This window comes from Mustelus asterias, chromosome 20, assembly GCF_964213995.1.
Source record: "Mustelus asterias chromosome 20, sMusAst1.hap1.1, whole genome shotgun sequence".
Lineage (NCBI taxonomy): Eukaryota > Metazoa > Chordata > Chondrichthyes > Carcharhiniformes > Triakidae > Mustelus > Mustelus asterias.
In genome coordinates, this window is record NC_135820.1 from 48,736,304 (window position 1) to 48,752,837 (window position 16,534).

A 16,534-nucleotide genomic window follows, 5' to 3' on the forward strand; every position below is an offset into this window, starting at 1 on the left:
TTGCTATCCATCCTTGTGAAATGGAATAGGTGAAGTGAATGGATGGTTTGAGATGAAAGGGGTGACAACAAAGCACAGGAGAGGAAAGCATGCAGATTTTGAGCTTTTGTTGAAAGAGATAAAGTTAGGGTCACGACTGGGTATGAAGGGATGGTAGGATAGGGAATGGGGACTGGGAAAGTGAAGGGGATGTGGATGTGATGGGAAGAAACAGGATGAGAAAAGAACTGCTGAAGGCGGCATTGACCCCACTACCCCAACCACAAATGTAGCCTGAGGCCACTGGTGGCTTCTTTGCCTGCCGCACTATATAATGCATCTATCACTTCCTACCAGAAAGGAATGAAGAAAACAAAAGGTAAAGCAGCAAGAGAGGAAATTGAGAGGAGCAAAAGGAGTTAAGGGGAGAGAAGCAGAAGAGAAGGAAAAATAAACAGAGATGGGCAGAAGCAGAATAGAAGAGATAGATTCAGCAACATGAAGACATTCGAGACAGGTAATGAATGACCATATTGTCCAACATATCACCAGCAATACAATAAGCTAAGAATTAAAACACATGCCATCAAGTGACAGGGTGATACAATGACACACTGGTTAGCACTGTTGCCTTCCAGCACCAGGGACCTGGGTTCGATTCCAGCCTCGGGTGACTGATTTTACCATCACGTTGCACCCGTTTTTGGGTGCGAAAACTTGATAAAGTCGGGCATGAGGCGAGTAGCGTGATCTGCGCCTGCCTCCCCACCAGTTCCCCCTTTACCAAGGCCCATAACTGGCCGCGACCGTGCCCGAAATGGGTGCGAAGGCCATTTAAATGTATTTGCGTGCATTTAAATTGACGTAATGAGCTGCACGCCCAACTTTACTGGCACTTCCCCCTTTATCACCACGTTCATCACTCTGCCTGAGATCAGTGGGGGGAAGGGAGGGGGGGCAAGGAGGGTCCGCTGCCACTCTGCCTGAGATCAGTGGAGGGGTAGCAGGTCTGCTGCCACTCTTCCTGAGATCAGTGAGGGGAAGGGGGGTCCGCTGTCACTCTGCCTGAGATTGGTGGAGGGGGGCCCGCAATCGGTCTGGGCGGCGGGGGGGGATGGGGGGATAAGGGGATCAGTGATGTTGTGGGGGTGTGGCAACGTCTGTGGGGGCCAAGGGAAGGCATTATCCGGCCCGGGAGGGATGTGGGCAGGGGAGCAGCATTCTATCGTTTTTTTTCTGCGCATGTGAGTTGGAGGTGCCGATCGGAGCTGCAGAGTTTCAGGTGCGTTAAGCCCCGCTCACAGGCTCCTGCAGCGCGATTTGGAATTGCTGATATTTTTTCAGGCAGAGTGTGTATGGGGGGCGGGGCCTGAGAACGGGTCTAAAAGTCAGATCTGAAACATTGCCAGTTTCAAGTCCACCCAGCACTTAGAATCAAAATGATAAAATAGGACCCTCTGTGTGGAGTTTGCACATTCTCCCCTGCATGGGTTTCCTCCCACAATCCAAAGATGTGCAAGTTAGGTGGATTGGCCGTGCTAAATTGCCCTTTAATGTCCCAAGATGTGGAGGTTAGCTGGATTAGCCATGGTAAATGTGGGATAAGGCACTCTGTCAGAGAGTCGGTGCAGACTTGATAGACCAAATGGTCTCTTTCTGCACTGTAGGTATTCTATGATTATCATTTTATTGCAAAATCCTTATGCTTGTTGTACCTTGGCTGCTGATTGATTTCTAAATCTTGAGAATGGACTATATATAAATTAATAGCAAAGAATTTAGCAATGCAAGAAACGACAAGAAAAATAAATAGCAATGTAAGTACTTATAGGTTATATTATGTGTTTTATTTTGTAACCACATGTAGCACACTACAACAATTTTGAACTGACATTAAAATGCATGTTATGGAACCTAAAATGGGTGGGCAAGAATCTTCAGGGTGATCATCCTCCTGCGACTTCTAACTGTGAGATGGGAGAGATTTTGTTAACATCTTCCCAAAAAGCCCAAAGAATTCAAATACAAACACATCAATAAATAGCAAGATCTAATCAAGTGATTAAAAACATGCCACCTTCAAGTACAGTTAGTAGGTGAAAGCATCTAGCACCATTTACAATCTTACCCTGACTCTAGTTTCAAGTCCGATAGGCAAATATACAAACTGTCAGAGTTCGAGGTGAAATGGCACATAATCAAATGAGATGATAGCAAAGTACAGTGTTACAGATTAAAGGTTATGTCCTAGCTTGCCGAACACAATCTTATTAAAGAAAATCGGGTATATACAAAATAATTTTCAAAGTCAGATACTCCACACCAAACAAACAATCCGTAACTTATACAGCTTTATATTTGGCAAAACATTTCTACTCAGCACAGCTACAGCAGTAATAAGACAAAAATTCAGCTGGATAATTTAGGAATTTCTCACACACACAATTAACCATTTACTTTCTGCAGGGAGACTAATTTCACCAAAATGTTGCTTGCTTACTTACATGGAAGGTTTCCCCCTCTTTAGTGAGCATAAGGTATAGAAAGAGTTTGCTTAATCTGACAGCTGGACTATACAATGTTACCAATGATGTTTTCTATTTATAGATGGAACTTACTCCATTTATTAACAAGTTCAACCCACAACATCAACTGCCAAATAGATAGGCCTGTTGAAGGCCTAGATATTTTTATGCTCCCTAAAGATACAAAGGCCAAATGGGCAGCAACAGGTCCCAATTAACCTGTGATTCTTCCACAGGATAATTCATTGGCATTCACTTAAAATGATATATTTGTTAAATGATTGAGTAAACGATAACTTTAAAGATATAACCTATATGAAATAAGAGAACATTTAAATAATACAAAGTATATTTTAAAATATATTTTCAACATACCTGTTTTGAGACGTACGGTTGAGAAACAGTTAGTCACCCTTATCTACTTGATTTAATGAATTTGACTTGACTCACATAATTTATTGGCATAAATCATTATTTGCTTCAGAGATGTCCAGTTAGTCTTCAAATGACTGAGAATTCTAACAACAGCAGCATGCTGGGGATAGATTAAAGAATTATCATCCTTTAAGTGTGGGGATTAAGTAAGCAGCTGCAATGACTATACTGTAGTATAACTCTTCAAAAACTGGCAATGCTTATGTACCCATTATAATATCAATAAAAACCCAATGGTTAATTACATATGGGGTATAAAACATTAATTCGTTGGTAAACCTTTTCTAATTGTAGGTTGAATCTGTTAATCAATATAATGCGTCTATATATACACATGTTTAAATACATTGGCAGATTATGATGTCAATAACAATTAATACTCTGAATGTTTTAAATATCATTAGATTATTGATATTTTGCTGATTTTTGCCTGCTTACAACTTTCTGTATTGCACATGAAATAAGAACCAATAATCTGAATGCAAAAAAGCATGAACTATTATATAGAAGTACTGAATTCAGAAACAAAATTCGTATCTTGATAGCCAGGATATTATTATTAGATTCGTTCCAGGGTGTTCTTCACAAAGTGATAGAAAGACGTTTATCCAGAAAGTTCCTCTCGTAGCACCTTGTTCCTACGGACCTCAGCTGCATGCCTTTCCTAACACACAAAATGAACAAATTAAAGAACATAACATATCGAATAAACCACTCTTAAAAATGTAATTATTTTGTTGTCATCAGTTTCTGTATGATCTACTCTAGAACATAGACCATAGAACATAACAGCGCAGTACAGGCCCTTCGGCCCTTGATGTTGCGCCGACCAGTGAAACCAATCTAAAGCCCCTCTAATCTACACTATTCCAATATCATCCATATGTTTATCCAATAACCATTTAAATGCTCTTAATGTTGACGAGTCCACTACTGCTGCAGGCAGGGCATTCCACGCCCTTACTACTCTCTGAGTAAAGAACCTACCTCTAACATCTGTCCTATATCTATCACCCCTCAATTAAAAGCTATGTCCCCTCGTGCTAGCCAACACCATCCGAGGAAAAAGGCTCTCACTATCCACCCTATCTAATCCTCTGATCATCTTGTATGCCTCTATTAAGTCACCTCTTAACCTTCTTCTCTTTAACGAAAACAACCTCAAGCCCCTCAGCCTTTCCTCATACGATTTTACCACCATACCAGGCAACATCCTGGTAAATCTCCTCTGCACCCTTTCCAACACTTCCACATCTTTCCTATAATACAGCGACCAGAACTGTACGCAATACTCCAAATGCGGCCACACCAGAATTTTGTATAGTTGCAGCATGACCTCCTGGCTCCGAAACTCAATCCCTCTACCAATAAAAGCTAACACACCATACGCCTTCTTAACAACCCTATCAACCTCGGTGCCAACTTTCAGGGATCTATGCACATGGACACCCAGATCCCTCTGTTCATCCACACTACCAAGTATCTTACCATTAGCCCAGTACTCTGTATTCCTGTTACTCCTTCCAAAGTGAATCACCTCACACTTTTCTGCATTAAACTCCATTTGCCACCTCTCAGCCCAGCTCTGCAGCTTATCTATGTCCCTCTGTAACCTGCCACTTCCCTCTTTCACCTTCTTCTGTCAGGAAAAAAGTACAAAAGTCTGAAAACATGTACCAACAGACTCAAGAACAGCTTCTTCCCTGCTGTCATCAAACTTTGGAATGGTCCTATCAAATATTAAGCTGATCTTTCTCTACACCCTAGCTATGACTGTATAACTGTATTCTGCACCCTCTCCTTTCCTTCTCCCCTATGTACTTCATGAATGGTATGTTTTACCTCTACAGCGTGCAATAAACAATACTTTTCACTGTCTCCCAAAAAATCTGACAATAATAGATCAGATCAAATCAAATATTAGTTTTAAGCACATGCTCCTAGTTTGAGACAAACATGAAATTAGGATGGAGAGAATCTTTCCCGTTTTTACACAGTCGATAGATTTTCTAATTTGTTTGACAATCCAAAGAAGATCTCATTAAAAAATGGTGAGATAAGCTTCAGTGTTCCCAACCCACTGAAGTAATGAATTTAATTTTCATGAAGTGTTCTGTTCTGTAGGTTTTTAAAATGAGCTTTGTGGATTTCTGGAGGTGCAGAAGGTTTTCAAATTTCTGTAGGTCTTAGCACAGGGGTTTTGTGAATGCTGTGTTTTATGATTTTCCATATTTATCGATTCATTTGTTTGCAATTTTAAAACATCTGCACTGATAGTTTCGGAAATATAATGCTTGCTTTTGAAATTTGGAATAAGGACAACCAGAAACATATCAATATTTGCTGGTGGTCCCCAGGACTGTGTCTATGTACACATAGGAAGTCATCAAAAATGGTTCAATATCTATTTGGAAACCCCTTTCACAGAAAGCTTTGGAAACTGCTTTCAGTGGCGGGGTCAGGGTAATGAAAAAATGTCATCCTGTGTGGTCAGGTTTATTTGAATTGCACACTAAGTTGGCACTTTCTAATTGGATTGCTATCAACAAAGGCTTAAACAAAATTAGTTATAAAGGATCATTTTATTTTAATGGACAAGTGATGCAGAAATATATTTTACATGTAATTGAACAATATTATGTGAGACAACATTTTTCAGATAAAGTACAAACATTAAAGTTTTGATAGTTACTGAAGTACATTTTTCAGTGTAGCACCTTAGCATTCGGAGCCACCACACCTTACTATGGTTCCATTTTTAATGCTAATTATGGGTTCTCCTTGTCTGAACTTGCATGGCTGATGCACAGTTCCGAATGGTAATAGGTGTTTCAGCACAAACTGCAGCAAGTAGAGGAAATTCCCATAAAAATACATTTACAATGTTGCTATATACAGCATGTAAATGTATAGCAAGGAATTCTTCATTTTTCAATCTATTCACTGAGCACTCTTGATGACCCAACTCGTTCACTCATACAGTGCAACAGTGGGTTATACTGAATGGAATTAAACACAAATATATATATCTAAAATACCTCAGCATTATGTATTAAATTAATGTCTAAAGAATATGGCAAAATATCACTTAAATTGAATATGCTCTTACAAAACAATATATTACCTGACTACTGTGCGCATCGCAACAGCAGCCCGACAGCAGGTACATAGGGTGGCACGGTGACACAGTGATTAGCACTATGCCACACAGCGCCAGGTACTCGGGTTCAATTCCCAGCTTGGGTCACTGTCTGTGCGGAATCCGCACCTTCTCCCCGTGTCTGCGTGGGTTTCCTCTGGGTGCTCTGGTTTTCTCCCACAGCCCTAAAGACGGTTAGGTGCATCAGCCATGCTAAATTCTCCCTCAGTGTACCCGAACATGCACCGGAGTGTGGCTACTAGGGGATTTTCCCAGTAACTTCATTACAGTGGTTAATGTAAGCCTGCTTGTGACAATAATAAATAAACTATAGTTTTGATAGCCATGAAGATCCCAATTTTAAATACTAGTGATCCAAGTGTAAGTTGGAAGGTGAAGCAGTTCTTCCCCAACTTGATGAGAGCGAGTCAATTGTGAATCTACAAACCTGAGGTTTGAATTCACCAAATAGACGCAGGTCCAAACTAAAATCTGCCTGGAACATCCCACTAGAAACAACAGCCTTCTAGAAAGTCTTTCCTATTTATACCAATATTTATATTTAGGTATAAATACCTAAAAAATAGCGATGAGAACTGGCAATTATTTGCTACTTTATTTATGAAGGAATTCAATCAATTAGAGTTAGCTACTTCTAAAGTATCAAGTATAATTGAAAGGAAACAAAATACTTGCCTTCTCACGAAGACGATCCTTGAGGGCAGCTATATGGGCTTTGCGATTTTCATTACAAATATCCATCTTCTCATTTAACTTTCTTTCAGTAGTTCTGCTGAAGTCGCAGTTATCCACAATTGCCCTGTGTAGAACGATACGCCTGTGCTGCTGCTTTTCTGCAAGTTGCTGCAGAAGCTGCATCTCCTGGGACTGCAAATTTACAGAATGAAAAGATTTATGTCTAGGTGAGTGGGATTTGAGAAAAATATCAAGTAATTGGGCTCGAATTTGCAGATAGCAGCAAAACAACTTTCCGCTGACCTCAAAGAAAGTTGTCCATAAAGATTCAGTGAATTCTGTGGCGTGGATTTCCTGACATCAGTTTATTTCAGGTGTCAAGTCCAGAGGATCTCCAGGCGTCAAACAGGGGTGATGTTATCAAGCTCGATAGAGTTTAGAAGGATTAAGGGGGATCTCATTGAAACTTACAGAATACTGAAAGGCCCGGAGAGAGTGGACATGGGGAAGATGTTTCCATTAGTAGGAGAGACTAGGCTCCGAGGGCACAGCCTCAGACTAGAGGGATGACCCTTTAGAACTGAGATGAGGAGCAATTTCTTCAACCAGAGAATGGTGAATCTATGAATTCATTGCCACAGAAAGCTGTAGAGGCTAGGTCATTGAGTGTATTTAAGACAGAGATAGATAGGTTCTTGATTGGTAAAGGGATCAAAGCTATGGGGAATAGGTGGGAGAATGGGGTTGAGCAACTTATCAGCCATGATTGAATGGCAGAGCAGATTTGATGAGATGAATGGTCTAATTCTGCTCCTATATCTTATGGTCTAAGTAGGAGTGATGTTATCAGGCAGGGGTGATGCTATCAGGCGGAGGTGATGCTATCAGGCGGGGGTGATGCTATCAGGCGGGGGTGACGCGATCAGGTGGGGGTGACGCGATCAGGCGGGGGTGACGCGATCAGGTGGGGGTGACGCTAGCAGGCGGAGGGTGATGTTATCAGGCGGAGGGTGATGTTATCAGGCGGAGAGTGATGTTGGGCGGAGGGTGATGTTATCAGGTGGGGGGTGATGTTATCAGGTGGGGGGTGATGTTATCAGGCGGAGAGTGATGTTGGGGCGGAGGGTGATGCCAGTGGCAGGATCTTCTGGTTCCGCCATTGTCAATTGGATTTCCAACTGATTCCTCTTCATGCCACCAGGAAACCCATGGCGGTGGTGCGCCATTAGAGCACTGGGAGATCCTGCCAGTAGGAACGGCCGGAGAATTCCAGCCAAAAGGTTAAAGGGGCTGGACAGGCTAGATGCTGAGAAAATGTTTCCACTGGTACAGGTTACAGGATGGTCCAAGTAGGGCTGTGATGAGGAGAAGTTTCTTCACTCAAAGGATTGTAAATCTTTGGAATTCTCCACCCCAGGGAGCAGTAGGTGTTTGGTATATTCAAGACAGAGGTTAAAAAATGTTAGGGTACTAAGGGAATTAAGAAAAGTAGGGATAATGCAGGATGTTGTTGAGGTAGAAGATCAGCCATGTGGAATGATGGAGCAGGCTCTATGAAGCAAATGACCACGTACGTTATGTTCTTATGTGCAGACTCCAGAAGTTGCTGTCCATTTCAGTGGCAAGCACTGACAGTTTTGCAGTCATTATTTTCAAAAGGACATTATGTTTAACAGAAACTGTTTTCATTTGCAGAAGCGTCAATAACCAAAGAACACAGATTTAAGGTAAGTGACAAAAGAACCATGGGGAAGATGAAGAGGATACTTTTAGGCTTCAAGTTGTTATGATCTAAAATGCATTGCTTGAAAGGATAGGGGAAGCAGATTCAATTGTAACTTTCAAGAGGGAATTAGATACAGCCATTGGGGGAAGGTTTTAAGGCTCATGGGAATGAAAAGGGGAGCCAGCACGGGCAATCACGGGCAGAATGGCCTTCTTTGTTGTCTCATTCTATGATCAGTGACGTAAAGGTAACATTTGCTACTCAGCTGTGAATTGGACAAATTCACTTTCAAATCTACTTTCAAATTCACAAGCCCGTGGGAAACTGGAGACTTAAGAATAACATTATCCATGGAAAAACTGAGTAGGGGGAAAATGTTCAATTTGCCACCTGAACATGAAACTGATATTGTTGTTTACCTTCCTCCTGTCCTCAGCAGCATCCAGCTGTTGCTGGAGTTCCTCCAAAGAGATCTCCTTCTTCTTTGGTGAGATAGGTTGTTCAGGTGACAAATCAGTGGACTGGGGCTTCAGGATCACCTCAAAAGCTTGTCCAGATGCACGCTTGTTAATTGGTTTCACTTCCATATCTAAAGAAAGAAGAGACATTTGGAATAGGGTACTTGTAAGTGAATTGTAGCAGGGGTGAGAGTTAAATGCAAGTTCCTTTATCGTCTCGTATAATCTTGAAATTATCAACAATACTTATTAAAACATGGCCCAATATTTCTGAATTAACTTTAAACAACGAATCTTCTTAATGGAAAAGAATTTGGAGTTTATTCTTAGAATGTGACGTTTTTGGCATGTTCTTTTATGCGAATTTCTAAGGAAGAAGCACAAGCTGGGAGTGAATGTCAACGCACCCTGGAAATCGGGGAAAAATAAGTGTTGATGCAGTTTGTTTGGAATTTTCGCAACTCTTCCATTGAAGTTGTAGCAGACGAGTAGGAGGTACCTGAGGGATTGACCCCACTATGCACATTGTGGAATAATAAAAATAAATTACTTAACATCATACTTCCTGGAGACATATAAAGAGTGACCATGCTGCTTTCCATGCTGTCTCTGAGTCAGATTCAGTGACAAACGTAGTTATGATCTCACCCTTCTCTCATTGTACTGTGCACTGCCACATAATTTTTTTTAAAAATTCATTCACGGGATGTGGGCGTCACTGGCTGGACCAGCATTTATTGCCCATCCCTGATTGCCCTTGACCTGAGTGGCCTGCTAGGCCATTTAAGGGGCAGTTGAGAGTCAACCATATTGCTGTAGCCCTGGAGCCAGACCAGGTAAGGACGGCAGATTTCCTTCCCTAAAGGGAACCTATGGGTTTTTCCAACATTCAACAATGGTTTCACGATCATTAGTAGATTCTTAATTCCAGATTTTTTTTTTATTGAATTCAAATTCCACCATCTGCCATGGCGGGATTCAAAGCCAGGTCCCCAGAACATTGGCTGAGTTTCTCAATTAATAGTCTAGCAAAAATACCACCAGGCCATCACCTCCCCAATGTCTGGCTTTGTGAGGGGTGGAGGAAAGAAACATATCTCCTGTCGTTTCCTTAGGTGGTTGTTTAAAAGCGACAAACCTGAACCCCAAGAACAACACTAATAATTTACATTTTTTCTTAGAGTGGTTGGATTACTCAGTTTTTAAATTGTTTTTTCATTGTCTAATGACATTGTATATTTATTTTACAGAAAAATTATTCAATGTGTAGAGGCATTTCACAACAAGTAAACCTTCAGCATCCAGGAAAAAAACTTTATAGGTTCAATTTATCTGTGGTTCTTAGCTCATTGGGGACCTTTTTTTCTTTAATTGTCATTATTGTTGTAAATATCTGATTTTATAATTAATAAGTTTTAGGAAATAACATAAGAATTTAAATGTAGATAAATTGAAATACTTGGTTCAGAAACAGGTAAATGGAACAAAAGGGATTACAGTTCAAAGAGTAACCTGTGTTTATTTAATAAGTAAGAAGTTTAACAACACCAGGTTAAAGTCCAACAGGTTTATTTGGTAGCAAAAGCCACACCTTTTGTGTGGCTTTTGCTACCAAATAAACCTGTTGGACTTTAACCTGGTGTTGTTAAACTTCTTACTGTGTTTACCCCAGTCCAACGCCGGCATCTCCACATCATGACTTTATTTAATAAGGTCAGAGTTGCAAGTGAGAAAACTTACAAACTGAATGACCTATCTCACAGCCCTTGGTAGGGATAGGAGATCTATAGTTAGTGCAATAATTATTTTTAAATTATTCATACAGTTCTCAGATTAAAGAAGCTAAAAGCCTCACAGTGGATCCAGCAAGTCTGGAAAGAGTGGCTTTAATTCATTAGGGATATAAATTAATCATGTACCTCACAGAATCAATGGGTTGTTTTAAAGATAAAAGTAAAGAGTTTACAATTTTTGTTTGGAGCATCCTAAAGTATGTCCCATTACCATGGAGATGGACTATGGGGATTCAAAAGATTCCTTTGTTTTAATTTATTTGTGTTTGTTCGTTCATAAAAAAGGGCAGTCAGCAGTCAACTTGGTTGGGGCTTGGAGAAGGCAAGAGTCTGTCTGGAGCTGTAAAGCAGCTGTGGGACCAAGGGCTGTACATGAACTCTGAGAAAAGACTGAGCAAAGACAGTCTGCATTGGTCCTAAGCCAGTGAAAGGAGTATAGAAGCCATTAGAGACTAAGGGTGTTCCTGATTGTTATGAATAAGCACAAATGCAGTGAGGCCCAAGCTGAAGTTAAGAAGTTCATAGTCATGAGGCTTTGAAGGAAAGTTAGAAACAGTGGCGGATTAACTACCACCCGGACCCCGAGGCTGAGCTTTAGTAAGGCCCCCTGGCCTTGCCCCCTGCCCCACCCTTCGTTGAATAGAATAAAGTGACGTTAAGTGACGTTAGATAACTTATATCGTTGTACTATGTATAATGTACTACATGTATAATATCATAAAGTTATATGAATCAATTACAGCCCTTTTATTCATTTATTTTTCATTTTCTTTACATTTGTACTTTAAAAAGCTTCCGTGTTTTTTGGTTTACAAAAGTGTCGAAAACAGCATGTAAATCAACAGATCGAAGCATGTCTGATTCAATGTGCATGAATGCCAGATGACTAAGTTTCTCATCGCTCATTGTTGAGCGCAAATAGATTTTGATCCTTTTCAGTGCCGAAAATGAACGCTCACCTGAACAGTTAGTGATTTTTTTTGCTCTCAGGGCCCCCCCTCCCTTCCGGGCCCCTCGGCTTAAGCCTACTCAGCCTAATGGTTAATCTGCCACTGGTTAGAAAGTTGTTTAACCAAAAACTAATGGAAGGATCCCCATGAAATCCTGCACTTCAGAGAATATATGGAACACTGAGAAGTCAAAGTGAACTAGGGGAAGCTGTGGTATACTTGGTTTGGTCCTGGAAAAAGTGAATGAACCCTCAAGGTCTCATAATGAGCAAGGGAACCCTTGGGTGCAGTTAGGAACTAAAAGGGAACTGGATTTATTGTCTATATCTTGACAAATTTGTGTTAAGATAATGATGCTTACTTTGTGTATTATATACATATATATAATAAAGCTTGCTTTTGTTTAAAAATGTGAAATCTTATGGCGTAGTTCCCTCATGTTAATCACTGGATGTTCAATTTTTTTAAAATGTTAACAGTCTCAATGGAGATGGTAACATTATTCTCAAATTATGCAAGAAGAGTTAATAACAACTTATCAATAGAAATTGAATAAATTAATTGAGTAAAGCAAATTTCCCATATTATGGGATGTGGAGGCTTCCCCAAGGGCTCGATGAGTACTTGAGCGATACAGATAAGGAATAATCCAAATTAAATTCCCAGTTTGTGCTGACTTAACTCATCACACTCCAAGCAGTAGCAGAAATGGCGCTATTGGCCTCACTGCCTCTTGGCTGTGAAGAAAATCAATCAGAGTTTCCATCCCTAATGGATTTTTTTGATACCAGCTGAGAGGGACTGGATTGAGAATGGTGCTTCACTGACACTAATTCTGAAGTGTTGTACTCAAAGATGGCCATTTGAAGGAACTAATGGAGAGTAAATGGCACAGGTGGAACTGTGCAATGGCATGAAGTTAAAACATCGGGAGAGAAGTATGTGGGAGAAAACTGGTGAAAGAAAAGAAAAATAATTGTGGCTCTGTGCCTGTACAGTCACATTTTCTTCTTCCAAGCTGCAGGTTGAATTTTATTTTTATTCTTTCTTGGGATACGAGCATCACTGGCTAGGCCAGCATTTGTTGCCTATCCCTAAATACCCTTGCAAAGGTGATGGTGAGCCACCTTCATGGACTGCTGCAGTCCATCTGGTCATAGGTACATCCACAGTGCTATTAGGAAGGAAATTCCAGGGCCGGAATGTTACCACTGTTCACGCCGGCAGGATTTTCCCATCCCGCTGCAGTGAACGGAGATTTGACTGGGTGCCAAATTCTCCGACCTCGCTGCAGTGGGAGCGTGAAATGAATGGCCAGTAAGATCGCATCCCAGGTTTTTGACCCAGTGATAGTGAAGAAATGGCAATATGGTTTCAAGTCAGAATGGTATGAGGCTTGGAGGGGAACTTGCAACTGGTGGTATTCCTATGCACCTGCTCCTTGTCCTGTGAGATGTTAGAGTCTGTGAATTTGGACGGTGTTGTCAAAGGAGGTTTGGTGAGTTGCTGCAGTGCATCTTATATATGGTATACACTGATGGAACTGTGCATCAGTGGTTGTGGGAGTGAATGTTGAAGGTGGCAGATGGTATGCCAACCAAGCGGGCTGCTTTGTCCTGGTTGCTTTTTGAATGTTATTGAAGATGCACCCACCCAGGCAAGTGGTAAGTACTCCATCACACTCTGGACATGTGCTTTATAGATGATGGGCAAGTTTTGGTACTGCACCCACTGGGAAAGTGATCACACAAATACACACGTAAAGCCCATGATTGTCCATCAATTAAGGGTAGAATCTATAGCAATAAAATGCCTATTTTCTTCAACTCCAGCCATATAACATTATGTTTGATTTGGATCCGTTCTGGAATACCAGGATATGGGTCACTCTGTGTTGTGATAGCTGCTTATGTGTGAAGGTGCTTCAGGGATCACACTGGTTTAGTTTGCATGGATGAGGAGGGGAAAGTTCAGAATCATTGGAACATAGGGTGGAATTTACTGCCACCCTACCTCAATGATGAGCTCAGAGGTTTGTTGGGGGGGGTGGTTGGGGGTTGAGCTGTATGATTAGGTGGGTGGGTCACCTAATGGGGTGGAGATCTCAGTCACGTGGGCGGCACGGTAGCATAGTGGTTAGCACTGCTGCTTCACAGCTCCAGGGTCCCGGGTTCGATTCCCGGCTCGGCTCACTGTCTGTGTGGAGTTTGCACATTCTCCTCGTGTCTGCGTGGGTTTCCTCCGGGTGCTCCGGTTTCCTCCCACGGTCCAAAGATGTGCGGGTTAGGTTGATTGGCCAGGTTAAAAATTGCCCCTTAGAGTCCTGGGATGTGTAGGTTAGAGGGATTAGCGGGTAAATATGTGGGGGTAGGGCCTGGGTGGGATTGTGGTCGGTGCAGACTCGATGGGCCGAATGGCCTCCTTCTGCACTGTAGGGTTTCTATGATTTCTATGACTTCCTTACTCTCTCCAATTAAGTCCGAAGTTGGTAGGTTTGTGGGCGGCCTTCCCACCAGGAGGCCAATTGAAGCCCTTAAGCAGCAACTTAATGGTAATGTCCTGAAGTCCCTAGTATTCACCCAAATGCAAGTGATGGAATTACCATCCAGGGCAGCAGCCCAGCAAGCCTGTGGCCTTCTAGTGGGGGGCTGGTGGGGGCCTATCAATCAAAGGCACTCTGTGCCTACTCAAGTTACCTGGCATCAGGGAGGGTGGTGCTGTCATATAGTAAACCCTTTTTGTCTACAGTTCTCCTACCTCCAGCCTTGCCCACCACTTGGGAGCCTCTTCCCTCCCCACTTATCTGTCTCTGGAGGATCCATAGCTGGTCCTTCGATAGACCAGCAGCTCTTGGGGTCAGGATATCCATCCCACAGTGGGAAGTGCAGCAATTTAATAATCATAGAAAAGTCAGCGGCAGGATTCCCTTTGTTGTAGACATGATGTGGAGATGCCAGCGTTCATCTGATGAAGGAGCAGCGCTCCGAAAGCTCGTGATTCCAAATAAACCTGTTGGACTTTAACCTGGCATTGTGAGATGTCTTACTCTGTTGTAGAGTGTTGGATACCATTTGGTAGGTCTTAATGAAGTCTTTGTAGTTTTAAATTGGTTAAATGTATGTATTTGTTAACTACAAAAATGAAGTACGTACAGATAGTAAAGGGTGCAAGCTAAGAACTGTTTCCATGTTTGTTTGTGCACATGGCTCTGTCCAACACTAGACTGACCCCTCAGTGTGAGCCATGTGTTCTCTTTTATCACTGTGTGGGTGATAATGTTCAGTCTCACGTTAAACCTATATTTGCCAATCTCTTATACTACACATTCCCTCAAGGATTTATCCAACGTATTTCAAGCAATTCTAGTTTACCCCATTAATTGATGTATTTATTACTATCCTATCTTCCCTCTTCAAGTCTGAGTTCGTGGGTTCAGACCATTTGATGACCTTATAACCTTTATCACCCTTCCATATCTTGTCCACACTACCGTAGAAGGTGTGTAAGGCTGTCCTTGCAGGTAAATTCTGCTGATTTGGAGGTTTGTCTGGCGTCTGGGTATATATTTATCTTCTTTTTTCCATTCTTTGGCATTTAACTACTCTTTGTTGATTCGGCAGTGGTGATGGGTGATTGTTGTTCAATCCCATTTCTTGCAGAGTGGACAAATGTTGTATTCATTTCCATGTCATTTTTTGCCTCTTCTTCCTTCATTGTGTGCGTCTTGGTGATGTCCTTTGTGATAGAAAGGACATCAGTTATGGGGATGTGTTTTTTTAGTACGCCCACCTTTGTGTTTAGTTGTGTGGTGTGCTGTCAACAATGGACGGCTGTTACTTGGTTCCAGCATCGTCTGTGACACTGCCAAGCTGGCTGGGAGTTTCAGCATCAACTCTGTGGCCGCAGAGTTCACCTCATCAGCAGCCATCGGAGATTCTTCTGGTTTTTGGTTATTCTCTTGTCTCTCCTCCACTGAAGTATCATTGTAATGATCTGAGTGACTGGCTGGTCTGACCAAGGAGCTCTTTCCAGCACCTGTATCAAAAATGGACAAACCTGCACTGCAAAGAGAGAAGGCAGTTCAGAGCTGAAGTCCCAGTCTCCTGTTTGAGCTCTCAAGAATTTGCAGTTCTGTGTAATTTACAACAGTGGTAGCCCTGACATCTTCTACTGTTTTGAAGAGATTCAGGGCTACACAGGCATTTCGGCTCAAGAGAGATGAATGACCTACATCAGCTCAAATATTTTTTTACGCTATACCTTTGTGATTCCAGAATCATGCCTATGACCAGAAGTCAGATTCCTAAGGGCCCATAGAGCAGTGAGTCTGTTGTTTGCATCCAGAAATCTTTTAAGACACATTCCTTTTTACAATAGGACTGTAACCTTAAAATTTGTGAGATGGCCGATAACCGAAATGTCCACATTCCAATGTGAAAATCCAGGATCTTTGACCTCATCCAGGAAGCAAGGCTGCGTGTCCTCTTGTTCTGCTGTGTTGACCTCGTGAATGATCTTTGGATCTTCTGCACATTTAGAAATTTTGACCTTGCACAGTTTGCCGAAGTGTCCAATCCAGTTACATTAAAAACATTTCGCTGAAATTGCAGGACATTGACCTCGCCTGTGGGGGAGCTTTGCTCCACAGCACTGGCATGGTCACTCTACTGGTCAGTTAAGGTATTGTTTCGCTTGGCCTGGAATGTCTGTTTCAGTGCTGTTGAACTAACTGGACTATGGGGTTTCCTTTTTACCACGACTTACATGGTCCTCTTAAAATGCACCTGTGCTGCACACGGAATTTAGACTGCCTCACAATCTGGATAGCTTTCT

General features: G+C 41.8%; 1 protein-coding gene across 1 annotated transcript in view; it reads right to left on the reverse strand.

Annotated features, from left to right (window-relative positions):
* Positions 1-1,832: 1,832 nt before the first annotated feature.
* Positions 1,833-16,534, reverse strand: part of LOC144508297 (stathmin-3-like) — a 62,000-nt gene continuing 47,298 nt past the window's right edge. The window contains exons 3-5 of the mRNA XM_078236115.1: positions 8,920-9,089; positions 6,775-6,966; positions 1,833-3,603 (exon numbers count right to left, since the gene is read on the reverse strand). Coding sequence (XP_078092241.1) covers positions 3,544-3,603; positions 6,775-6,966; positions 8,920-9,089 — 422 coding nt within the window. The 3' untranslated portion in view covers positions 1,833-3,543. The remainder of the gene's footprint in view (positions 3,604-6,774; positions 6,967-8,919; positions 9,090-16,534) is intronic.